The 27,059-nt window shown below is 36.3% G+C and overlaps 1 protein-coding gene across 5 annotated transcripts in view; it reads left to right on the forward strand.

The window, feature by feature from the left end:
- Positions 1–27,059, forward strand: part of LOC139797725 (sodium channel protein type 1 subunit alpha) — an 87,580-nt gene that overhangs the window by 23,738 nt on the left and 36,783 nt on the right. Inside the window, exons 2-14 of one of the 5 annotated variants that reach the window (XM_071747464.1) lie at positions 740–1,058; positions 7,208–7,326; positions 11,402–11,491; positions 12,298–12,426; positions 13,134–13,225; positions 14,137–14,409; positions 19,723–19,786; positions 20,378–20,519; positions 20,657–20,863; positions 21,347–21,652; positions 22,361–22,741; positions 23,887–24,019; positions 24,851–25,089. In XM_071747464.1, the coding sequence (XP_071603565.1) occupies positions 792–1,058; positions 7,208–7,326; positions 11,402–11,491; positions 12,298–12,426; positions 13,134–13,225; positions 14,137–14,409; positions 19,723–19,786; positions 20,378–20,519; positions 20,657–20,863; positions 21,347–21,652; positions 22,361–22,741; positions 23,887–24,019; positions 24,851–25,089 (2,442 nt within the window). In that variant the 5' untranslated portion in view covers positions 740–791. Of the gene's footprint in view, positions 1–739; positions 1,059–7,207; positions 7,327–11,401; positions 11,492–12,297; positions 12,427–12,943; positions 13,036–13,133; positions 13,226–14,136; positions 14,410–19,722; positions 19,787–20,377; positions 20,520–20,656; positions 20,864–21,346; positions 21,653–22,360; positions 22,742–23,886; positions 24,020–24,850; positions 25,090–27,059 lie in introns of those variants that run through there. The other 4 variants (XM_071747461.1, XM_071747463.1, XM_071747460.1 and 1 more) reach the window with 4 other exon arrangements.

The raw sequence follows: 27,059 nt of genomic DNA on the forward strand, positions 1-27,059 counted from the left end.
CTCAGCAGCATGACAGAAGCCAGATCCCTTCCCCCCAGCATTGGGTTTGTTTTTGCAGTTGCAATATAAAAAATAAAGATATGTATTAGAATACATTAAGAATTTTCCAGTTACAGCTATTGAATAAAGAACTAGATGTATAGTAACGGTTAAATTGAAATGCATTATTCTTCTTGTTATCCAGAATAACTACCCATACAAAAACTTACTTGTACCCACTGCTTTACTACCTCATATTACACAGAGCTGATTTTTTTTAATAGAAATTCTGATTCTACAGTGCTTGTTTTCTGATACTCTTGCTAAGCTCAGTGGAAATTTCTGCATCAGCTATGATGACCTGTGCTATTTATAGTTACCAATATAATCCTGACTGATTCCAAGGGACTGTGAGGTGATTTTGAGACTGAGCTGATTTTAATTAGAGTTATGAGGAATGAATGTGTCTAGTGGTTCTTAAGTATCATGGTTTTGATTATTTTGAGTGAAAGACCATTATAGTCCTAGAGTTGGGAAATTATTGCAGTTTATATAACTACCATAAGCACCCCACAAGTGACTATTAGAAAGGTCAAATCACCAACTAAACTGTTTTTTTTAATCTTTGTATATAATTTTCAATATTGTGTATTTGAATGTTCCATCATAGCATAAACAAAATTTAAAAATAAATTTACATATTTCTTACTTGGTGAGTTTTAACATGTTTGTTTGAACTTTATTTTCTGCTTTCTTCTAGTATTTTCCTATGCAGAAGAATAAATGGTAATTAAAATGTGCAGGATGAAAAGATGGAGCAGTCAGTGCTTGTACCACCAGGACCAGACAGCTTCCAATACTTCACTAGAGAGTCTCTTGCAGCTATTGAACAACGTATTGCTGCAGAAAAAGCTAAGAATTCTAAACAAGATCGTAAAGACAATGATGATGAAAATGGGCCAAAGCCAAACAGTGACTTGGAGGCAGGAAAAACGCTTCCATTTATATACGGCGACATACCTCCAGGAATGGTGTCTGAGCCCTTGGAAGACATGGATCCATATTACATCAATAAAAAAGTAAGTCTGATATCAATCCTCTGCTAGTGCTTGAAGTGCTTGACCACGTTAATTTCATTTCTATGGCATGGATGATATAACTCACTACTTCAGTCTGTTAACTTGCAACCGTGTAGGAAAATGTCATTCAATAATATGGAGACAGTTTAGCATTGCTAAAAGGGCTAGGTGTATAACAAGAGCTGACAGTGTTTAATGCCAGTGATATATATGCATTCTGCTTTCCAGAAAGTTAGAGAATAAATATTAATATCTTAAATTATAAAATGGTGTGTATGTTTTAGAACACATATACCCTCGTGCACACTTGGCACGCTGGTCCTGCTTTACATATGGAGGAATTTTGCAATAATACTCTTTTTACAATTAAATTAATGAAATGAGTAGTAATTCTAACAACATGACTGTGTAATATTATTGTACAATTGATGTAGCAATGCATAAACAAATAGTGCAAAAATCTAGGCTTCTGTTTACTGCTCTCTCAATCATTAACAAAGTACCCACTGCCCTCAGTGGTACAGAACAAAATCCATCATCCTTAATGGATAAAACCCTCTCATATTCTTTTAATTTACATCAAAATTAACTCCCTTGATATTCTTGAATTTATATCAAAGAAATATTTATATGAAAGTTGAACCATAGGATGTAATTTTTTATTATAAGCAATGTATATTACCAGAGAAACGTATACAGTGTATACATAATAGGTGACATACTTTGGAAACTTTTAACTAATGAATATATCTATAAACTGAGTATACCAACATGCTACACTTCCCCTAGGGTTCTTCACTTTTAAAAGTGACAGCATGAACCAATGCATAGCACATTTTATTCCTAGACATCTACTTTGATAGCAAATTCATAGGAAATTTATGGAATCAATAGAGAAACATAAGGATAAGCAGAAAATATCATAAAGAGGATGTGAAACTGGTTTAAAAGTTTCTGGTGGAACTGTCCTTGGACTGCCTTGGAATCTTTTCAGGATGCTTCTGTTGCATAGCCCATATGCAGCAGAAATGATTCACAGTTTATAGCGATATCTAGCTTGGGTGATACTTTTATTATTATTAGCTACTCTGATTATGAAAACTCTATAAATATCAAGACAGGAGTTATTTGAAATTTCACAAAGTGCTGTGTTCCAGTGTCAAAGCTTGCAAAATTTCATGTGATTTGTGAGTCCTATTTTGAAAAGAGATAAAATACTGTGTGGAAGAACAATATTTTTATCCTTATTATTTGATACCTTTGAAAGAGCCTTTATCAGCCATTCACAGTGTTTGAAGATTTATGTTTAAGTCTCAGTTCTACTTTTACAAAGATAAAAGATGCATTTCTATAAAACCAGGCCTTGTAGAGTGCTGTACCAATTGTATCTACCTATGATATAAAATCACATATAATTACATGACTACCTGACCACCTCATCCTGAACTTTTATAGTCCAATCAGTCTGTCCTGTGTGCCTCACAGTGAAAACAGATACATGGTATGTATGACCTACAGGTATCTTCTAAAACCCTTACAAATTGAAGACCCTTTTCCCTCCCTTTGTGGATGGGTCTAAAAACTTACTATAGCACCCAGGTCTGATGATAGAGTTGTGAGAAATGGAGTGAAAATAGCTGAACATGCTCAACCAAGTATTTCTACTGTTTGAAAGAAAGTATCTTTTTACTTGCACACAAAACTTTTACAGGCAAGTCACATAACCACTTGACTTACCTTCTTCGTGTTGCAGCCCAAACATCTTGTCTATGTACACATTTCATTTTTCTACAGGGCAGACATAGAAACAGTTCTGCTAGTCAAAGACAAGACAGTAGACTTTCCTAACAGAAATCCAACATCTATTTTAATTTTACACCAGTAATTTGACTTTCACATATCAATTCTGTCAAGATTTTCATTGTGTTTCGCTTGTATTTTAAGAGTATTGGTAACAGCTGATGCATCTGCAAGTTTCAGAAGGAGAAATAGTAGAGAAAAGCATGAAGCATAAGGGGACATCTCCGGAAAGACATGAAAGACTTTTAATGCTCAATGCATTTACCTCTGTACAATTTAACATTTCACCTTTCTCTTTATTCCTCTCTGCATTCTTCCACCTTATGAAGCCAAGGAGTCAGTCAGCATGCTCTCTTCCAGTGTAACAGTCTGACAACTGCTGCACAGCAGTTAGAGTTGTTCTATTTCTGCTTGGGGAAACATCAGTCTGAAATCATATGAATCCAATGAAAAACACTAGAACATACTTCTTTGCAAGAAAGGGTTAGGACAAGTGTATGGCCTAGCTGATGCCAAGGTTGCTCCAGACCTCTATTAAGATCTCTGCATAGTCTATATCTGAGTTTTTAACATAAACTATCTCAGTTTGCTTACAGACATTCAAATAGGAAAAAGAAAGTTTCCTACAGATCAAATTATACTAATGAGCATGGTCACAGTGTTTATTCAGGAAACCTCCAGAAGAATTTTAGGAATATCTTTTTTATTCCAAATTTTATTCATGAGTGGAATCATCCACCATTTGCCCCATATGCAAGCACTGAGTCCCAATTGCTGAGGGTCTTCTTCCCATTTTTGTAGCAAGATTGAACTAACTCACTGTTTTCCTGCATGTGCTGAATGTTGAAGCATTATCTAGTTTTACATTTCATCTTTGGGACTTCTTTTTTAAGCAATAGGTTTGTGCATGCCATGAGTTGATACAGTTTACTCTAGAATAAGAGAGAAATAAGTAAATATATTGAACTGGTGTGAGAGCCTTTAATTGTGGATTAGATAGCCCTGAGATAAAAGTTCATTACATCAGAAAACATGAATGCACAAGCAATTTTACATAATTTTGATAGTTGATAGTGAAAGGATTTTTAAGTTAAAAGTTCTAGTGAAACAAAAAATTGAGGTCTTGTTGGAAAACATGTTCTCAAAAGATAATCACAGAAACCATGAAATGCCAGCTTCCAATATGCCATTAGTCTCTCGTTCTTGCTGGCCCTGGAGAAGCAGAGGAATCCAGCCCAGCAATAGGTCACCTCTTGCATTTCAGAAGGTGCTATGAGGATTTGATTCATGGTTATTTAACTGCAAAAAGTGGAAGTGCAATGGGATAGCAGCAACCAGCTAAATGCAGCCTTCCAGAAGCTGCATTTAAAGATTACCGAGAGAAAGGAGAGGAGAAACAAGGTTTTGGAAAATCTGCCCCCGGAGGTTCTCAGGGACTGTATCTTTTTTCAGTGTATACTATCTTTCCCTGTTAGCTGCATCTTCTCAAAATACTATTTCTGCTTTGCTTGACTAAGAATGCAGTTTCTAGGTTCACATCAAATATGGGAGAAATTACTGAACTGCGATCCAGGTTGCAGGTGCAAAAGCAGCAAATCAGGGACTCTTCTTCAGGGATTTCTTTGAATTTAAATCCACATTTGATTTTTTTTACTTGATTTGATTTGATTATTTTGACTGTTAGCAGGTTTTCTGCCTTTATAAAATTACTAAAGCATTTTATGTAACCTAAACCCTGAAAAGTATACATAATCTTTCATATATGAAGATGAATCTTACAATTTGTTTTTAATTTATTTAGCTTTTCTCAGTGTATGCCAACTTTGTCTTGACAGCTTTGGGTACAATATTTCATGTTCATTCACACTGCCTACACATCAGCTTGCATCTGGGTTGGGACTGGAGTAAGCTATAACAGCCTTACCAGGAGGGAAGCTTGCATTGGATTGGGTATCAGCTGTTATCTGTATTTTTAAATTAAAATTCTTCTTCAGAGATGAGATACAATTTTCAATCATGTTTAAGACTAGAAGTCAGAGGACCAACAAAGTAATTCTGAAGGCTCCTGTAACAAAGATGCCTTGAGTGAAAAATTAAAACTAAGGTAGGGAATTTATGTCTTGTGGGTTCTGCTTATGCAGGGCAGCAGAAAGTAGAACAGCTAAAATAGCAGCAGTTTCCAACTGAAACTGGAGCTGGGCCAGCATGCTGTTATTTTCCATAAGGCATGTTAGAAAAGAGATGCATGTTTAATATGCTTGTGTTCAAAGATTTTTTAAAAAATGTAGGTTGCCTAAACGTAGGTGGTGTAGTCTTAGATACAAAGTTAGCAGGGAGTGTGATATTTAATGTATTTTGTCAATTACCTCATAGCTACAAAAGCTGAGAGCATGAACTGGAGGCTTCTGAGCTGTGAGTCCTGTGGGCTGGGAACAGACCTGGGAGGGGAAACTCACCTACCCCCTTGGGGTGTGAGGCTTTAAAACATTGTGCCAAAAAAAATCATTCATCTTCTTGGTTACTTCAGTATTTAAAATGAAGGCTTAATTTCAGGTCAGGTCACCTGCAGTTACGGTTTGGAGGATGTTATTGTCTGTAATCCATAATTAGGAGCATAATTTGGAAACTTTAGCTCAGGCTTTATCCCACTGTCCTCAATTTCAGACACAGTTTCTCCATTTCTGTGCAGAAGCAGGGAAATCAGATGCATACCTTACACCATTCCTACACATCTCGATCACATACTTGAGACAACAGAAAGTCTCACTATTACTGACCCTTACTCTCCACAAGTCTGGTGGGTGTAGCAGGGTGTGCCATGCGGAGCTATGACAGGGAGACAGCTCAGGGCAGAAGCCAGCAAGTGAATGGGGACTGGAACAGCTTTCCCTAGGGCTTGATCCCTACTTCTCCTCTGCCTTCAGTACTTGGTATCTGTCACAGATCAGTGGAAACCCTCATCTGTATGTTTCTCTTCCATCTCCTGGATCTTCCTAGAGATTTGTATTTGTACTTCATGGCCCATACATACTAAGCTTCCTACATCAAAGCAGACTAAAGAATCATCCTTCTTTAACCTCTCTGGCATATTTTCTGTCTGCCAGCCTTCCTGGCAATAGCACTGGAGTCCACTTTCTCACCGTCTTGAAGCGATGTTTAACGTAACAGACACCAGACAACACCAGCATACCCTTTCCCACACTTTCACTGGCATTTTACAGTCCACTATATTAGCAGCATAATGAAAACCAAGGTGGCTCTAGCATAGCTTATTTATGAAAAACACAAAAAACAAACAAAAAAGCAGTTTTTGACATATGTCTTGGGCAGATTCTTCGATACCTTTAATTCAGCTTGAATTTTGGCTATAATCCTTGCATTCAACTTTCTTCTGAGTTACTGAGCCTCCCTTCTGCAGTGTTTATCTTTTTTTTCTGATGGATTTTGCAGCTGAAGGGCACCATAGTGCCACAAGAAACATGGCAGTCCACATTTCCATGATGTAGTCCTAATGCTGTTGTATTAGGAATCCTAGTTGTAGGGTTTGCTCTCACAGATACCAATTTATATTTGGCTTACGGATTTATTTGAGAAGAACAGACAAGCTTTCAGCCTAGGAAGTCGTCTACAATTCTCTTAAGCAGGGCTTGCATGCCTCTAGGTTTCTGTAGTATGTATGTTCTGGGAAAGTTTCACAGTGGCAAACCACAATTGAGCAGGGAGGTCAGCTGGGATGTATCTCTTGCTCTCCTCCAGTTAGGTGAACTAAGGTGCCCACAGCCCTCAAAGATCTGCCTAATCATGGCTATTTGTGTTACTGCAATTACCCTCTCTCCCTAGTATAAAGTCCAAGAAATGCGCTAGAATAAATAATATGTAGATATGGGTAGACTATTAAATTAGCATCTGTAACGATTTCTCTTATGAATACATCATTAAAATCCACAGGTAAGGGTTCTCTGCTCATGGTATTTCAAACAGGAAAAGACAGTTTTCTATGGAAACCATTACTAAAGTTTTAATTTTAGTTAGTAATTTATGTACTAATTTTTGCCAGAAATAAATAGTGTAAAAGCATCATATTACCGTTATTAGGTGTTTTAATTATTAAGTAGCATAAAAACATTAATTAATTGAATGTTCTGTATTTAAAATTAGATATTCATATGTCAAGTGCATCAGGTAAGTAGTAGAAATAAGATTTATTTTAAAAATTGGTATTTTTGTATATAAGGTAATGAAAAAGTTATTATATTGGTGATACACATTTTTTTTATTAGTAATAGTTTTTAAACTAGCATCTTTACTGAATACACACTTACAAAATGTCTTTTCTTTTTGTTTTTCAGACCTTTATAGTATTGAATAAAGGGAAGGCAATCTTCCGATTCAGTGCCACCTCTGCCCTGTACATTTTAACTCCCTTCAATCCTCTTAGAAAAATAGCTATTAAAATTTTGGTACATTCATATCCTTTTTCAATGGTTGTTCAAAATGTTACACACTGAAATTAAGAAAACTCATAACTATGTAATTGAAAACAGGTTGGTATAGTCTCCTTTATTTTACAGTGGAAGATATATGACAAGGTTTTATAACTACTCAAAAATATATATGTATGATATAGATGCATTTTAGCTATTGTGTTGAATTTCAGTACTTGTCCTCTTCTGTACAAGTCTGCAGATGGATTTAAGAATCCATCTTGATAATTTTTTTAGAAACACTGAGTTTTTTAATGTCCCAGTTTCTTTTTTTTTCTTTTTTTTTTTTTTGTGCTACAAGCCCTAGTCATAAAATAATTCCATCTCTAGGAAAAAAAAAAAAAACCAACACTCAAAAAATTCAGTTAGTGCTGACAAGCTCCAGAAGAGTTCTCAGTTTTGCAAGCTATTAGGTAGATATGGAGCTGCTGAGGAATGGCCAGCTCCAGAGTATATTTATATTTCCTTTTAGGGGTCCATAAGCCCTCTGCCAAATTTAATATCTTGCCAGAAAGCCCAGGCAGCAGTCCTGCAGCTGGTATGCAAAGCATCAGTATGTGCTGCTGGTGGACCAAGTGGGGACCACAACCAATGGTGAACTGATGGTGAACTGATGGTGACTGGCCTGTGGGTTTGGAGCCTGATGTTCATAACAGGTTAATGGGAATTTCCAGTGGGTGAGGTTTTGGTGCACTTTGCGAAGCCCCAGGACTGGAAAGAGTAGTCACCCAATAAAAACTTTAGTGTGACAATGAGACTTAACATTGAACAGATAGTCGAAGGCAGAAGCTTTTTTATTAGAGACTGCTTGCAAAATCTTCTAGGTCTTTGGAAAAGGGAAGGAGCAAAGCTGATTGCTGCTGACTCAGACAGCCTTTTCCTCTGAGCTCCCTGGAAGTTAAAGTATTGAGAGTAGGGCAGCAAGGTGTATGGTGAGGATCTGGGAGCATTTGGGGACAATAGCTAAGGGAACTGACAGAGACCTATAGACACAGTGGTGAAGATGGTGAGAAAACAGACATATACTCTAATGAATGCTCATCCATTTCTGTTATAGGTTCTGTATTACAGTACCTTCCAACCCTGTGTCTGTGCTAGTTGTGGATAATGTTTTTTACTGGCATACTGATTACTTAGCTTGGTTTTGGTTTTAAGTGCCTCCTAATTATTTTCAAAGAATATCCAGATGATTTTGACAGGATCAGAACAAAAGCAATTTTAATAAGCACTATGCATTTCCAATATTTTTCCTTCTGTGTATTAACTGACTGCGTGATCATGTAATTTAGCTCTGTTATAGGAGTGTCTTTCCTTTCACAATATAAACTGATTACTTTTCTAACCAGCCAGCTATGGGATTGGCTATGTTTCTCTATAGATTTAGATGTAGGCTTTCGAATATGTATTTGTTTATTTATTTATTTATTTTAAGCATAAGAATCTTTTAAGCATAAGGATCTTTTTTCTTTTTTTTTTTTCCTTTTCAGTATGTTACAAACATAGCAAGTATGAATGAGTGTAACTAAGAACCATGTAGCAGGTTCTATAACAAGATTTATATATCATCTGCTTATAGAAAGGTAGTCACCTATAAGAAAAAGATTAGATAGTAATGATGGTAATTATTTTTATTGTTCTTCTGACTTTTATCAACAAGCTCTACAGCCCTGCATTTTGAGATGGGAGTTTGGCATTTTGGCCTTTGTAACAGAACTGTGCTTTTCACTCTCAGTATGAAAGATGTGTGTTGAGCACAATAAAATTGGTTGGAAAACCTTCATCTATATGTCCTCCCAATTCTTTGAACCTCCTGCAAAGAAACAGTGCTCAGAGACTTTCCTTGCAATTCTTCCTCACTGCCAATACCTGGTGTAATACCAGACACAGGGACAGGTAACAGCAAGAATTTCCCTTTCATGTTCTGCTGACTCACTTCCTGGTACTCTGCATTTTTTTCTCCCCTCTTTGCCTGCCTGCTGAGTTAAGATGAATATGGAACTGAGTGGGCAACACAGGAGTGATGGGATCTGGCTAGACTTTGGCAATTAATAGGAAAGAATGAAAAATTAACAATAGGTGTAGGGGTGAGCAAACTAAAAAAAGGGAGGTGGCAGTGGCTAGAGCTGCAGCATGCAAGGAGTCTTAGAAAGGAACAGGGAGATGCTCTAGGGAAATTATAATACCTTCTAAGTACCCCTGTGCTAGCCTTTGGAAGCTGAAATTACAGTATTACTCAGTGTGGCCTGACTGCCAGCAGGTATCTATGAAGCCAATTGGCAATGTTTGTTTTTTCCAATCTTCATCTTCTACCGCATCCTCACAGGCAATAAAGAGACTTCAGCTACTGCATTAGTTTATTACATTGAGGATATATATATATAGTGCCTCTAAGCCTATTGCTTGCCTATAAAGGAAAAGCAGGACAAAGACAGTGCATTTCTATGAAGCAGTCATGTGTAAGAATCGTTTACCTATGTGTATCTGTGTATACAGTTGAGTTATTATAGAACATGAAATATTAATTAAGGGAATGCTGACTTTGCAAATGAAACTGTCAAAATGTGGGAGAAGAAGGAAGAGAGACAAAGACATTGACCATGTCAGCTGCGTTTGAGATTCCTGTAAGGGAATGGATGACATGATTATATAATTCAAATATTGAATGTCTTGAATGTTCAAATGTCTTGGTCAAACATTTGGACAAAGGTCATGCATTTATCTAAGGAAACCAGGCAGCTAAATCCATCTCTTTGATGTGAATGCTTACGTGAAAATTTATGCTCAAGTTTGTGTTGTTCATTAGCTGTAAGCAACGATTTTACTGCTTGCACCGATTTTCTACAAAGTTTAGGCTGAGAGATTACTTCTATCCTTCCTTCACCTAGAATGAAGGATTGGTTTTCTGGCAGGGTTTGTTGTCCTTTTTTTGGCAGGATTTGTTTTTTTGTCCATGGCATAAAGATATAGCCCCAAAATGCTAGGTATTGATTTTTTAAAAATTACAAATTATAAAAATCTCAGGCTCTTATATAAAAGCAAATGTCTTTCTTCAGCTTAAGACAGCTTTTTTGCCAGTTAGGTTGATGCAACCTCAGCATTTAGAGAGATGGATTAGTTAATCATTTGGCATAAAGATGTAGCTGTTTATTTTTTGCTGCCATCGTGTGGCCATTTTGAGACAGGTTTTGGTGTAGTTTGGTTACTTCAGTATTTTCAAATGTTTGAATAATCAAGTTTACTTTATTTCCTCATAAAGGGAAGGATCACACAGTCTGTAGAGCCAGCGGTCTTGTAAAACCAAGAACATCACACTAGATGTAATGAGGCCCCTGTTTCCGTGTACCACCTTCCTATAACAAGCCCCTTTCAGCTGTCAGCCTGGGTTTCACAGTCAATTGTAACAAGAACAAGAAATGCTTCTTTTCCTGCTAACTTGTTTTGAGAAAGCCCCCCTCCCCCCCCCACAATACTGAAAATTATGGATTTCTGTTTCACTGAATGAAGCATGTACTGCTAAACTAGAAATAGGGGAACATGGAATACAATTCAGCAATTAAAAAGAGTATTCTGTATTTTGTTCTGTGTTTTTGACACACTGGCTGTGCCTGGTGCTGAGATAGTGCTTTTTCTACAGCTCTTCATGGTGAATAGGATAAAGTTTTCATCTTGCATATGCCAGCTGTCAATTTTAGTGCCAAACTGTAGAACTGAAAGACTGACACTTATTCACTTGGGTCAGGTTCATAAGCAAAATGGCATTCTTCTGCAAGATATTTTGGGGTTGGCTGTTACCTCCCAGGCATGTGAGAGACATCTCCTTTGCCTTTCCATACCAGCTGAAAACAAGGACATCAACAAATCAACATGAAGAACATCAACAAATTGAGTCATATTAAATTTTAATGTGCCAAATTGAAAACTACCAGGTTAAGCAAAATGCATGTGCTATGCTCACCAAAGTCTAAAAGGCTGATGTAAGTGGCATTTTACTGAACTGAAGATACATAGCTGATATGATATTGCGTGACTTACTATTGTATTTTCCTTAATTATAGCTACATTATTCAGCATGCTTATCATGTGCACTATTTTGACCAACTGTGTATTTATGACCATGAGTAACCCTCCAGACTGGACAAAGAATGTGGAGTAAGTTGCACATGTTCTTTGCGTATGTTCTTTAAAGGTGTCTTTGACTGTTCCTCTAGGAGTCAGCATGCTAGGAACTGCAGGCATGTGTGCTGACAGGAATTATCATCAGATACTATATCCTCTCTAAACTGTGTAGACATGTTGAATAATTATTTAAATCTTCTTCTAGTAGAACAATTAGGTAGGAAAAAAACAGAAGTTGTTTACAATTGAGATTGCCTACTGAGATAACAATAGTTTTCTCTCTATGGTTTAGCATTTACTGAATGTTTTTACCCTTTGTTTATGCCATTACAGTAATAGCAGAACCGTGGTCATCTATTTGTACATGCCAGTGAAAAACAGCACATAAGCAAAAATATTCCTAAACAGAGAATTCTGTGCATGCTTGCATTCTTTCCTTCTAGAGTTAATACTAAATGTTTTAGATGCTGCTTATTCAAAACCAATCAATCCAGTAACTTATACTCACACCTTTCTGGTTAACAGCAATGGATTTTGAACAGCAATGCATCATTTTGAACTGCATTTCACCAATAGATTTTTAATATATGTCATTTATTTGATGGATTTGTTTCTTTTGATGGGTGTTCAAGAAAAAGGCAGTTGTACTTAAACATCATGCCATATATAATGTATGTAAATACACAACTATATAATGTGTTTTAAAAGAAATTGCTTATTTATTGTATTTGTTTTCTAGTTTTGAAACAAAACCTCCTTCATTTATCACCAGTTTTCTATCAGAATACCAATGTAAAATGTTGCTTCTTATTTTGATTAAATTTTTCCATACTTTACAGGTATACATTCACTGGAATTTACACATTTGAGTCACTCATAAAAATTATTGCAAGGGGCTTTTGTTTAGAAGATTTTACTTTTCTTCGAGACCCATGGAACTGGCTTGATTTCACTGTCATTACCTTTGCGTAAGTTTTTGGTTTTTGCTTTATCTTTGAAAGTGAAAGGCAAAAAGGGCATGAAATTAGTATCGATATATATCAATTTGTCTAATGGAAATTCTTACATGGATTGACTTTTGTCTAAAACAATTTTCATATTCTAATATGCATATTTTAATGTAAACATAAATACTGCAGAAGCCACTAGTACAGCTAGTATTAGAGAGGCTAATTTCATGTCCTGCATTTCTTTCTCTGAGCAGAAAAGGAGCATCCCTTTGACTTCAATCTCCAAACTTACCAATCTAGTCTAGCTAAATTTTAGGCTTTCAAAGTTAAATCACTGCGATTCACTTCAGAGACATTTAATTTAGTTGAAGGCTCTGAAAGCATATTAATGCAAGGCAAACTGCAGTGAAAGGTAAACCTCTGAATGTTGCTAATTGATTTTTTGCTAAAAACGCCAAAGCGGTCTTGATGAAAGACCCAAGTAAGTAGCATAAACTTTGCCTAAATTCTGAATAACTGTGATTTAATCCTACAGGTATGTAACAGAATTTGTAAACCTAGGCAATGTTTCAGCTCTTCGAACTTTCAGAGTATTGAGAGCTTTGAAAACTATTTCTGTAATCCCAGGTAAGAAGTAACTGGTGTAAGGTGTTAGGCCCCTTGTACCTCCCAACTGTTCCTTTTTATCCTGTCATTGTGTTTGTGTGTGAACTCCCCTATTACAGATATGTGACAGAGTTTGTGGACCTGGGCAATGTCTCAGCGTTGAGAACATTCAGAGTTCTCCGAGCTTTGAAAACAATTTCAGTCATTCCAGGTGAGAGCTAGGTTAAACACTGAGGCTGATTTTAATCCACCAAAACAGAATTCATATTTTTTAAATGTCTTATTTCTTTCACAAAAAAGCAGGAATCGGAAGATACTAGAATTAACTGGAATCTCTGATTCATTGCTTTTTAACATGAGCTTTTTCCTTTTGAAATCAGCCTTTGAGTTTAACAGATTCTTGCATGAGACATTGCAGTACACAGCGTGTGTGGTTTGCATCGTATGATGTCAAGCTTTCTTCTCCACATTCAACGAGTATCAGTGACCCTGAAGTTTTCTTACCCATGTGTTTCTTTCCTACATGATGTTATGTGGTATTTGTTGTGAATATTTGTGTCTAAAAGTAGGACTGTCCAAAATGTTGATTAGTAGTAAGAGGATGAGGGAATAAGATAATAAAGAATAGCATGGGCATTGCATGGGGGATTTATTATCTTAAAATTCTATGATTATCCAAACCATCTCCAGTTTTATAGCATGAAAAATTAATCCTATTTATTGTTTAACAGGCTTTTTTCTACTGTCTTCTGAATCTAGTATGTTATAAAACTGATAATAGCAAAGGTTTGGGGCAATAGGTATTGACAAATAAAAAAAAAGGAAGACTTTTATGTGAGATTCACATACAGCATGGACAAAAAAAAGTCACTTGTTTTAATGTTAAAACAAGTGTTTTGAAAGATATGCTACTCATTCCATTCACAGTTTCAAATGAACATAAATTTCAGCTATTTATTCATTTTCACAGTGAAAAAGCTCTTCACAAAAATGTTATTTCACAGACATTACAATCATTTATTTGGGCTTCTGCATGAAATTTATAATGATACTGGGACACTGTAATTTTTATCCTTCAAAAAGGTTTTGAATATCAGAACAAAAATTCCTTTGCATTTGCAGGCTTGAAGACTATCGTGGGAGCCCTAATTCAGTCTGTGAAGAAGCTTTCGGATGTAATGATCCTGACTGTGTTTTGTTTGAGTGTATTTGCACTAATAGGGCTGCAGCTGTTCATGGGCAACTTGAGGAATAAATGCCTGCAATGGCCTCCAGAAAATTTTACTTTGGAAACAAACATTACTTCCCAACTAAATGGCACCATAGGTGAAAATGGTACATTGGTTAATTCAACAGTGACTCCGTTTGACTGGAAGGGGTACATTGAAGATGAAAGTGAGTATTGTCAGCATAATTCTTACTAAAGTGAATTGTGGCTGACCCAGTTCTTAGAAATAAGGAGGGGAAGGAATTATGTAATTTATTAAGACAGAAGAAGTGTTTTCTCTTTGTTGTACACCTGCTCCAAAACCTGGCATGGAATGTGGAAAAAGGAACATGGTCTCTTTACTTGATACAGTGGGTTTTTTCATCTACTTCAGCTAAATCCACATCTCTTCTGAGGCTTCCTTGAAAGTACTTAATAGTCTGAAACATTTTACATTCCTATTCTCTACAGCAAGGTCAGAAACATACTGCTATGTCATTTGTGACAAATTTCAAAGACTTACGACATTTAGTGAGGACTCCAGTGGTGGACTCCTGAGTATTTCTACCTTCTATCTGTCCCGATCATTAGGAGGGATTTTTTTTTAAGGTGTTTTAACAAATTTTCCTGCTGCAATTTAAGCTCATTGTTCTTATCAACTTCATCAAAAGCATCAAACCAAATTATTCCCTATCATTAATCACTGTTTCCAGTCTTCTTTTTGTATGCTAGACAACCTAGATCATTATCTTTTCTCAATTTATTTTCTAGGTATCTTATCTGATCCTTTCATGTTTGTAAACATCCTTCTTAAAGTGTAAACCCCACATTTAGGCAATCTTCCTCCACATGAGGCACACTATATAAAGTAGGTTTATGTGGTAGCACAGTAATTAGGTTCCTGGTTTGTATATCCTAGGCTAGGGCTTGCCGTTCTTTAAAGCTGTAACATAATTATATCCTGTTTAGCTTATGGTCTACTTGCTCCTGGGTCTTTGAAAGATTTTTACTTCATTGATCTTCTACTTTGCATTTGCAGAGTTCATTTTTCCAGCCTGAACAGCACCCTATTTTTTCAAGGCATCTCTCCAACACTTATCTTTTAAATCATAATTGTTTCCTCAAGATCACCACCTTCCTTATCACATCAGTATTGTTTGCAAATCTGATAAGCATTCTTCTATCATTTTTATCAGTGAAAATCTTGAATAGCAGCAGTCTCAGACAAACCTCTTCAGAAGTTGTTTAGATGCATCTTTCCATTTTGATAATTTCCCAAAGTTGTATGATTTTACAATCAGTTTTGCTGATAACCTGGCTGAGAACAGATAAAGAAATGCATTTCAGTTCAGCTAAATATGAGCTTACAGACCTGAACTCCCCACCCTAAAAATCAATTCTGTACAATTCATGTTCAGACAGCTTTCCATGCATAAGGACTATAGCTGGTGGCATACATCATCTCTAACAGTGACTGTTATTGTTGGAGAAAAATAAGAACTTAAGGAGAGAGACAAGGGAAGGGGAAAGGGAAAATTAACCACAATGTCCCGCTGTGAGAGAGAGAAGTGATGGAGTCCCCATGTGAGTCTCCTCCCCAGGGTATCCTTTCCAGTGCAGCAGTGATTACTCCATGATACTTTTGCCATAGCAACTGTGATTTTCCTTAGTATCTCTTCAAACTCCCTACAGGTTGTTGCTATTTCCAGTGCTGCTTGCATTAATTGAAACACATTTTTCTGAGAATGAGTGCTGCACAGCTGGTTGGTTTTTGAGCTTGTGCATGTTATTGGCTAACCTATTATAAACCAAAAGCTACAAGTAAGGAGTAGAAAAAAGAGGAAGAAAGAAGGGTAAATTTCACACCAGAGACAACTGCTATCTGTTAGTACCTGCTGCAACAACAATGTGTTTGCAGCTAATGTCATGATAACAAAAAGAACATGAAAAACAGCATGAAAACAAAGGAAAAATAGTGCCTTGGAGGCTCTGGAAAATAATGCCACACCAGCTTACATGAAATATTGCAGAGCTGCAACTGAGAAGTAGGGTACAGAAATGCAATTGGAAGCCCCTAGTGATAGCAAGGCTAAGGCACTGTGGAGCAGCCAGGACTCTAACAAATTAAGGCTAAAACTGCAGCCAAAAAGCTATATGGTATCCTGTTGGCATAAATAAATTATTGACCAGTAAGGCAATATTACATCTGTATTTAGCACTACTGAAGTTGCTATTGAATAGTATATAAAGTTCAATTTAGATAGAAAGTTGAAAAATTGGTGGATGTTCAGAAAAGAGCAGAATGATTAAAGGCTGGAAAACATGCTTTAAATGAAGATAGACCAGGAGCTCAGCCTACTTAGCATATCAAAGAGAAGGTTTAAGGGGTGATTTGATCACAGTTGAGAAAAACCTCATGGAAAACAGAAATTTCCTCATAGACATACCTTTGATCTAGCAGGCAAAGATGTAACATGTTCAATAGCTGTAAGTCAAAGCCAGGCAAATTTCAAGTACGACACCTTCTAACTGTGATCAGCTGTGATCACAGAGCTGATCTATGATTATGATGGATTTCTATCTGGATTTCTTAAATCAAGATGCAATCTCTTTGTGAAACACATTTGACTTAAACATGTGAATTCATGAAGATCCCATGACACAGGGTATAACAAAGCCTAAGCAAAATCTGGTAATGGAGACCTGGACTTCAATGGACTTCATTTCCTAGCTTTTTAACAAAGGATCTATAAAACCAAGATTTGATTTCATTTGATTTAAAGACCTGAAGCACCCTAAAAAGCAAAGCTGAATTCAATTAGCTACAGGAGATACTTTGTTGAACAGCTACCTAAACTTTTGGTATATTTACACAGGATTTCATATTTATTATGAAATTAATTATGAAATTATGAGTCTTATTATGTAGTTAATAAGCTTGACCTTGCTCGCCAGCAGTTTCAAAGAGAAAAATCATCTTCTCACAGCTTCCTGCTCTCTTTTGTGGTGGACAGACAGGATAAAGAAATAGTTCTTAAACCAACTGTGTCACAAGGCAATTAAGGTGGGACTTAATTGGAGAACATAGCAGTCCAATGGCACTGGCTTTTATAAAAGTTTTTTGCCAATAGTCATGCATACTATTAAAAAAAAAAAAAAAAAAAAAAAAAAAAGGGGAGGGTATGTAAGCCCTAGCCTAGGAACTCCGGCCATTAGTGAGTCAAGCACTCTTTTAATTTTTTTACCAGGGTACCAAAATCCACTAAACTAAACTAAAGGTACAGTTTCAGTTTATCTTGGCAAACTCACCATAAACCTTTTCTTCCTTACAATCTATTTTGTGGAATAACATTCTTAGTCATTACCTAGGTTTACTCAAACTGCACTTAATTCCCTTAAAGTAAAATGCTTGCCTACCAGGGTTTTTTTCCCATTTCCCAACCAAATCAAAGGGAGCCAGTCATATATCTTTTGATATAGTGAGGGACTTTTCACATTACTTGGACAAAATATGATTCAAAGTTTGGCATCTGGTTAGGGATACATGCTTATACCACGCAGCTTGAGTTGTTTTAGAAATTTTCCTATTTTCCTATCATGATAGCATTTTAAGTGTTTGTCATGATTTTATCAGTGTGTTCAGAGAAAGCCTGGGGTGGCTGTTTTTTCCTGTGGAGCTGGCAAGTACAGCATGCTTACAGGGCACATCTTGTCTGAACCACAGAACTTGAATACAGACCCTGTTTTAGCAGTTCAGCTCAGCTGATGCAGTACTGATCACGACTGACTGCTCCATGTTAACTACATCAAGTCAGGTTGTGTTCTTTGCAACCAGCTGTTATGTTCCAGCATGTTTTAATCACGATTAGCTGACATAAGGCAGAATTAAGATTTGCTTCACAAGGGTGAGATGTGGTCAGCATCATGACAGCTGACAGCACAGTTTCCAGCTGTGCTGCAGCTCAGCACTGCACACCAGACCAGAGGGACAGAGGCCAGTGCTCTTGGCACAGATGATTGTACCCTGCATGACTACAGGTGTTATCATCAGAGACTGAAACAGAGTCCTTCATAGAGTGGCAGAACAAGGTCTACATACAGATTAAAGCCTAATTTTCCCAAATGCTAAATTCCACCCACAGGATTGAGAGGCAGCTGGCCAGGGCACCATGTCCCTCCTGCAGCAAGTCTGCACTGAGCCAGAAGCTTGTGGCACCTCCTCAGACTCAGAATTCATCAGCTCTGTAGTGACCCTGCTTGGGCAGCACAGTCACATTCACATTCAGCTGCACAGTTAGCATTTCAAACGAGATAATTTTTAAGGAACCTAAGAGGCTGGTTCAATGGAAAAGAAATCCAATACGGGGCTTAAATCTTCTTGGGAAGCAAAAAAGGCACCACCTTGAGTCTGAAGCTGCTGTGCTTTACAAGTATTGGAAGCTGAGAAGGTGCTCAGGGGAGTATCGCTCATATCCCTGCCCCATCCTTACAAACATCCGGAGGAAATGCTTTCTGTCCCTGTCAGAAATGGAGTACTGGGATACATGGTTCGACCCTGTATAAATTGTATCCTTAAGCCTGTGATCAAATGGGAGATAGTTACTGCTGGAGAGTTACTACTGGAGTTACTACTACACCTTCTTTAATAATTCTTCCACAATCAGGATGTTAACAACTCTAGGTGTCTGCTTTGAGGGGGAAAAGGAAAACAGAATATTGTTGAAGTGAATCTCAATAATCAAAATGTTTTGCACATTATCTCTTTATTCTTCTAAGAACAGAGAAATCAATGTCTTTGTTTAAACTATCTAAAATGCTCTCTAAATGTAGGATTACTATACAGATGGTGGAATGGTTGGCTACAGTTTGGTGGCAAGCACCCAAGTTTTCTATCCTGATCAATAGTTTCATCATATACTCCTAAACTCCTACCTACACATGTCAGTGAGTGTTGCAGTAATTATGTCTGGGTTAAATTTATGTATATGTGAGGGCCTTTGCACCAACCAATGGGCTAATTGCAGTCTGTATGTCCCTGTAACAGAGCAGATGGGTGATTTTGCAGAGCTCACATATTAGATAACTGATCTAAGTGCTTGTGAGTGGCAAACTGAAACCATTGGCAATAGTGATCAGAAATTTTGAAATTAGTTGCAAATATGTTTTTTTCAGCTATGATTTAATTATTACAATAAATAACTGTACAATAGAAGGTCACAAAGTGTGATTTACTTCAGTGAACAGACTGAAAGCAGAATTATATATTTCATCTATATCCAGCAACATCTTACAAAGTTTTCAGTGCATTTTGGCATTTTAACAGTAAGTGCTGTGAGTGATACTACTTACTCACATTGTTCTTGAAAAAATAATACTTCTTCTTTAAATGTATTTTGAAACCACCTTAACACTTTTAGAGCTGAACTGTTTATTTTGTATACATATAAGAAAACTTTCCTATTCATATTTTTGTAATGGTTTAAAAATTATTTTCTAAACAGGTCATTTTTATTTTCTGGAAGGGCAAAATGATGCTCTGCTTTGTGGAAATAGTTCTGATGCTGGGTAAGTCCAAATGTCATCATATTATTTCCCCATGTACAAATGAGTTCCATGTTCTTCAGATGTGTAGTTGGAGGGGGGGATAAATTTTGAGTGACCCCTTTGTGTCACATAAGAAATATTAGAATTTTACACTGGACTGAGGGATCTGGGTCCCTTCTCAGAGCTCAGTGTATTGGGTAGATGACCTTAGTCTGCTCATGAATGAATCAGTAGTTTAGTATTAGTGTAGCTCCTGCCTCAATGAGAGTAACAGACACAGCAGCTAGAAAACATCTGTTATTTTATAGTTCCAGCTGCACATGAAGAACTTACAGGCTCATACAGTAGAAAACACGTACATTAACATTAATGTTGTAATAATTAAACAAGTTATTTGGAATATTATGTTTTAGGAACTTAGATTAAACTTTTGACACTACTTTTCCTATGCCTTTCCTACTTAAATTTTTTAGAGTCCTTTACAATAATTTTCTGTTAAAACTCACAACTGCTATTATTTCTAGTCTGACTAAATAAAACAAATCATTTGATATCCTGGACATCCCAGGTGATAATATTAAAATAACTAAATAACACTGTTTGGCTTTGTAGGCAGTGCCCAGAAGGATACACATGTGTGAAAGCTGGTAGAAACCCCAATTATGGCTACACAAGTTTTGACACCTTCAGCTGGGCTTTCTTATCACTATTTCGCTTGATGACTCAAGACTTCTGGGAAAACCTTTATCAACTGGTGAGAATTTTTAAATGCAAAATGGACTAAATGAGTTTGTACCTAAAATCAGTTTTGTTGTTTTCTTAATTTTAACAATTTGAAAAACAGAACTTTTAAAAACTTATTTTTGCTTGTAAATATATTCTTATTTCCAGACACTACGTGCTGCTGGAAAAACATACATGATATTTTTTGTTCTGGTGATTTTCCTGGGCTCTTTCTACCTGATCAACTTGATCCTGGCTGTGGTTGCCATGGCCTATGAAGAACAGAATCAAGCAACCATGGAAGAAGCAGAGCAGAAAGAGGCAGAATTTCAGCAGATGCTGGAACAACTGAAGAAGCAACAAGAAGCAGCTCAGGTATTATTTATGGTGTATGGAAGTAATTTTACTAGAAATATTCCTCCTCTCCATTCTGAATTTGTAGTTTTCATAGAATCATAGAAAGGCCAAGGTGTTGGGCTTTCAGCAACAAAGCTATCTCAGAGATTTTTTTGTTCTGCACTGGAGACATTTTACTATGAGCAATGCAGCTATAATCAAGAAAGAATATTCAAAGCTAGGTATATATTATTCATTGTAAGCTTTTTTATTCTAGTGTCATTAATACAGTGTGTTAGATTTCTGCATTTAAAACTACTAATGAAAGCTGAAAGAAGACCATGACCAACACATTTCTTGAGACAACTAACTAATAAAAATTAGAAAAAAGTCGGGAGAGGTATCCTATGGAAAATGTTAAGATCAAGGGTGTTTCAACTAGAAAATGTGTATGAGTAAATTTTGAAAAAATATGATGTTGTGGTTTGCTGAGTGACACAAATCCATTCTGCAACTTCACAGGCAGCAGCGGTGGCAGCAGCAGCAGTAACAGCCTCCGGAGAGTCCAGGGAGCCCAGCGCTGCGGGAGAAGTAGGAGCAGTCTCAGAAAGTTCCTCAGAGGCATCAAAATTGAGCTCAAAGAGTGCAAAAGAGAGGAGAAATAGAAGGAAAAAAAGAAAACAGAAAGAACAGTCTGGAGGAGAGGAAAAAGATGAAGATGAATTTCACAAATCTGAATCAGAAGACAGCATCAGAAGGAAAGGTTTCCGATTATCTATTGAAGGCAACAGACTGACATATGAAAAGAAGTATTCTTCTCCACATCAGGTACTGCATGTAGCTATTTTGAGCTGAAGCATAGATTTAAAGCACCATAGGCTGTTACAAAACTACTTTAGTCTTCATGGTACTGTAATACGACCGTCCTGCCTAAAGACAGGAAGCACTGAGATTTCAATTAAACTTTATTTTTGTTGCTAGTCCTAGGAAGAAAGAGCTGTAGTTGCTAGATGATTTTGTAGAAGAACAATAGAGAATTAAATGTAAACTCATATCTCTGATCTTGTACTAAGATTGTTTAAAAACCACATGAAAATATTCTCTGATTCTGTGGTGTTTTTTTTTTTAATTGGTGATATATAACCTAAATTTAAAAAAACGCTGCAGTATTTTTCCATTATGAGAGCCTCATATTTTTCTCCTGCTTCAACGATGTTTGATGTTTGGTTCAAAACATGTAGGATGCTACATATATGAAAGAATATGCATGTATAGACTCCCTTTTTTGTCTGATGGGAATTGTACGTCTACTCTATTCAGCAACTCTAACTGACATGGAATCCAGGAATGATGGTATTTCTATCTGCAAAATATGATGAAATACATACAAAAATTTCACAGCAGCATTTAGCTTCTGGGAAAAGTGGTTACTCTCATATAAGAAACACATTCCCTTCCCTGGCCTCCCCACAATCTTAATACAAGTGTTAAGTTTGAAGGTTTCATCTAATAATCACAAATTTTGTTTGCCTGCAGTCCTTGCTGAGCATTCGTGGCTCCTTGTTTTCTCCACGGCGCAATAGCAGAACAAGTCTTTTCAGCTTCAGAGGGAGAGCAAAGGATATAGGATCAGAAAATGACTTTGCTGATGATGAGCACAGCACTTTTGAAGACAATGACAGCAGAAGAGATTCTCTCTTTGTGCCGCGCAGACACGGCGAACGGCGCAACAGTAACATCAGTCAGGCCAGTAGGTCTTCCAGGATGCTGGCAGTGTTTCCAGTGAATGGGAAGATGCACAGCACTGTGGATTGCAATGGGGTGGTTTCCCTGGTTGGTGGACCATCTGTTCCTACATCGCCTGTTGGACAGCTTCTGCCAGAGGTGATAATAGATAAACCAGCTACTGATGACAATGTAAGAAAGTTTTAAATAGCTTAGGCATCGTGGTCTTTTCTTACTGCACCAGCCAGTGTTTTCTACACAATGGAATCCTTGGCAATGCTTCCTGGTTGGTCAAGCTGTGAATGCTCCTGCATCTTGTAAAATACTTAATAGCTAAGATAGGTTTGCAACCTAAGAATTTACCTCTCATAACTAACAAATGCAAGTTGCAGTTTCCAAGTAATAAAATATTAACTTATTTACACATTCATAAAAGCACTTTGCTTTACTGTATCACTGTGCTATACATTATTTTGTGGATCTAAAGGCCCATTTGGCTATGGTTTGCAAAATCATAGTTACTACAATTGAAACTTGTCCATGATATTTTTACCATATAACTGCAATTGAAGTAATGTTGTTATTACCCCTTTATCAAAATTAGCTTTATTAGTTAATTTTGATAACATTCTTCCTTATTAGCCCTGTTAAAAATGTAAGGAAATTGCCAGTTCTTTATAATTTATCTATTATTCCTATGTATTTTTCATCCATTTCTGGTGGAGCTCTGTAGTATGGATGACAAATGGTTCACTGGAAGGTCACATTTCAATACTGACTTCCAAAGATACAAATTTGTGTGAACATATGTGCAGCACATATTGCTGCCATTCTCTTACCAGATATAGGTAAGATAAGATGTCTCAGAAAAAAAGTCATGATTAGTTCAAAGTTGTCTACTCACATTACTAAAACCACTAGCATGAGGAAGCATGAGGAAGTCAGACTTTTCTTACTTGCTACAGTTTGCCTAGGGGAAAAGACTACTATGTTAAAAATACCAGAATAATCTGTCAGGAGGAGCAAGGGGAAAAAGTACAGGTTGTAGAAATTTTATACAATCTCTAGAACTCAGTTATTTTCCATCTGTTTATATTTTTCATGGCTTGAAGGAAAGAAACGAAGACATAAATAAACTAAGTCTTGACCTGTAGTCTTGCCCCATATCTTTTAAGAATTATTTGAAAGATACAAAAAAGTAATAAAAGTCTGACATGATGAAAACTGAAGTGCATGAAGCACGTATCCGAGCTAAGACATTACTAGCAGGGTTCTAAATAGCGTTTGCTTATCTTATTTCTTCAACATGGTCTTACCTCTTACTGTTCTCTGTATAGGGCACCACTACAGAAACAGCAATGAGGAAGAGACTATCAGGTTCTTTGCATGTTTCTATGGACTTACTGGAAGATCCAGCTTTAAGGGAAAGAGCCATGAGTATTGCTAGTATCCTCACAAACACTGTGGAAGGTGTGTACTACACATAGCTTTGTCTTTATTGTCAGTTTTTCAGTGGACTTCTGAAAATTTGAGTTGAAAGTTAAAAATTGGTTTAAAATCACCTAATTATGAGGTACCATCTCACAAACTGACACATATTTATCAGTTAACTCAAAGCTTTTTTATTAATTTAGGTTATAACACAGGAAGCATTCTAGTTACTACATGAGCATTTCTATCTCATTGTCTTGCCACCATCTATCTCATGTGGTCACCAGGACTACAGAGTTCTGTTTGATGATCAAAACCGGTTGTATCCTTACACTTACCAATGTAAAACGCACTATTGAATACTTAAAGACCAATGAACATTTTTCAAATATATGAAACTATTATTAAAATATTTACATATTTTTAGCAGTTGTATTTGAGAGGAATTGCTATTCTAGGTGCTATAAATCCTATCAAGAATGAAAACTATATGGAAAAAGGTCACTATTATATGAAAAAGGTCATCTAAACACCATACATTTTAAAACGAAAACATTTACATAATAGAAAGTGGGAGAGACAAGCTGAATTGTAATCAAGGGACAATAAAATACAGAATACAACTTAATGCATAAATTGATACTGATTGGAATACAAAGAAGCTGTACTTGATAGATATTTTTTGGACAGAACAAATACATTTGATGGAAACTTTAAAAGACTTTCTTGAAAAACCCTGTAAAAAAGCATAAAGAGCATGCTTAAAGGAAGTTAATCAGTACCAATTTAGATTGACAGCTTGACTAGTGTGATTTGTGTAAAACTGGGGAATGCTTGAGCCATCATATAGTTGCCTTTCTTTTCCCACAGAACTCGAGGAATCAAGACAGAAATGCCCACCATGTTGGTATAAATTTGCAAATATTTTCTTGATCTGGGACTGCAGTCCACACTGGTTAAAAGTAAAACATATCGTCAACTTAGTGGTAATGGACCCATTTGTTGATCTGGCTATTACAATTTGCATTGTTTTAAATACACTCTTTATGGCTATGGAACATTACCCAATGACAGATGAATTCAATAATGTACTTTCAGTTGGAAATCTGGTAAGTCTGTAGGTTTTTATTGTTCATAATTTGTAAGAAATATTTTCTTGTTCATTTTTTGTCAGAAATAACTGAAAGAAGGAGTTTCGATAGCTTTGTTTTTTTTTTATTCTTGAGAAAGTGGATTTATTGGACATTTACTAGCCTCCAGATATTACTCCATCATAACAGTTTTGGGAATTCAGCTGTCAACCTTAGGTCATGTAACTTAGGATACTGTAAAATCAATATATTGCAGTGTTCTGCTAAGTTGCATTAAAAATTTTTAAAATGGCTCAAATACTGCAGTAAGTAAAGTCAGTCTTAAAGAGAAATTGATTTGTCTAACTATGAAATCAAGAAATGCATTACTTCCATGAAAACACTATGCAAATAAACGTAGTGTTACATTTTAAACACTACAATACAAATCTTTAAATTATAAACATGTATTTAGGGTTTTTTTTCCTTGAGCACAGGTTTACAATACCTAAGAGAGCCTATTAAAACATTTCTAGAATTTCCTTCTGTAAAAGACCTTTTTATGTAAATATGTGGATTGTTTTCTTTCTGCTCTATGTAAAACTATAAAAATATCTAGCAGCACTTTATTGTCCTATAGGTTTTATATTTTTATCATCAGATTAGTAAGATATCTTTTGCTCATGTTGTCAGCTATATTTTCTCCCTTCTACTTCAAAAATATAAATTATTAAAGGATTCAGGAGTTAAGTTCTTGTAGATCTGATGGTTTTGAACTGACAGGTTTGATCACATGGTATGATCTACAGCTGCAGTCCTACTTTGTCTCATATTTTAGGAATTGATTTTTTTGTAATGGTATTTTTAATGAGGAAAAAATACAACTTGGGTCATGTAAATAACTACAAAACTTAGATGGGATAATTAATGGCTAAGTAAATGACTAGTTTTCACATACTTATAATAAGGAAATCTCTGAATCTGAATTTCCTAGTAAAATGCAAAATCTTGTACAGTACCATTTTATAGGGTTTTTCCAACCAAGAAAATACTGTATAAATCATGGTTTATGCCTTACAACGGAGTGCAACAGAACCTGGCTATAAGCATCATGCTTTTCCAGTCTTAGGCTCCCTGACATAAACCCCTTCTGCAACACAGAAGCTTTCAGGGTTGGCCTGCTCCAGTAATTCCACTTTCAAATCCTTGAAAGGCTCACTGTCTTAATCATTAGGTACCTAAGTCAGCATTTCAAGCTGTATTTATTCATTCCTATCTCTCCCAATCTTGCAGCTTAAAAACCAGTAACCTTCTTCTGCTGTTGAGATCTGGAATGTATTTAAAACTTTAATAAAATTTGTCTTTGAGCATTAGTATCCCTAGGCAGATCAAGTCAATCTCTTCTCGTACACCCCCTGGTTATTCTCTTTAGCAGTCCCTTTTTCTGCTCAGCTTGCTTGAAAATGGGCCATCAAAACCAAAACGGAAGGTATTTCGGGCCATTGAGCCTTCAGTGGTGGCCTTAGTACATTCCTATCCTCCAGGAAATTCTACTAAGACTTCTCTCAAAGCTACTCAAGGTCAATACCTTGGTGGCTTCTAAATATGATTTCTGCTTCATTCAGCATCGCATCCAGTGTTGAGAAACCATTACCAGCAATATCAGGTTTATAATGATTTATTAAATGCTTTTTCATTCCTGATATTAAAGTGATTGAGGCAGTCCACTCCACTGAATTTACTGGCAAAACCAGGTTTCTCAGCTTCAGCAAACTGCTGATTCTCAGTAGATCCCCATCTGGTATAAATAGTCCTTTCTATGTTGAACTGAATGGGATTATGGCAATAAGGAGTGGCCAGCAAAGAAGTGGCCCTTCTGGAGTCTTAGATTTGGTCTCATTCATGCTGCTGTATAATGTAATAAGCATACCAAGAAAGATGTTATACCTTGTAATTTCTTGAAAGCATTCTGGTTCATGTTGTGAAAATCAAATTCAGATTTGTTTGTA

This window comes from Heliangelus exortis, chromosome 6 (assembly GCF_036169615.1).
Source record: "Heliangelus exortis chromosome 6, bHelExo1.hap1, whole genome shotgun sequence".
NCBI lineage: Eukaryota > Metazoa > Chordata > Aves > Apodiformes > Trochilidae > Heliangelus > Heliangelus exortis.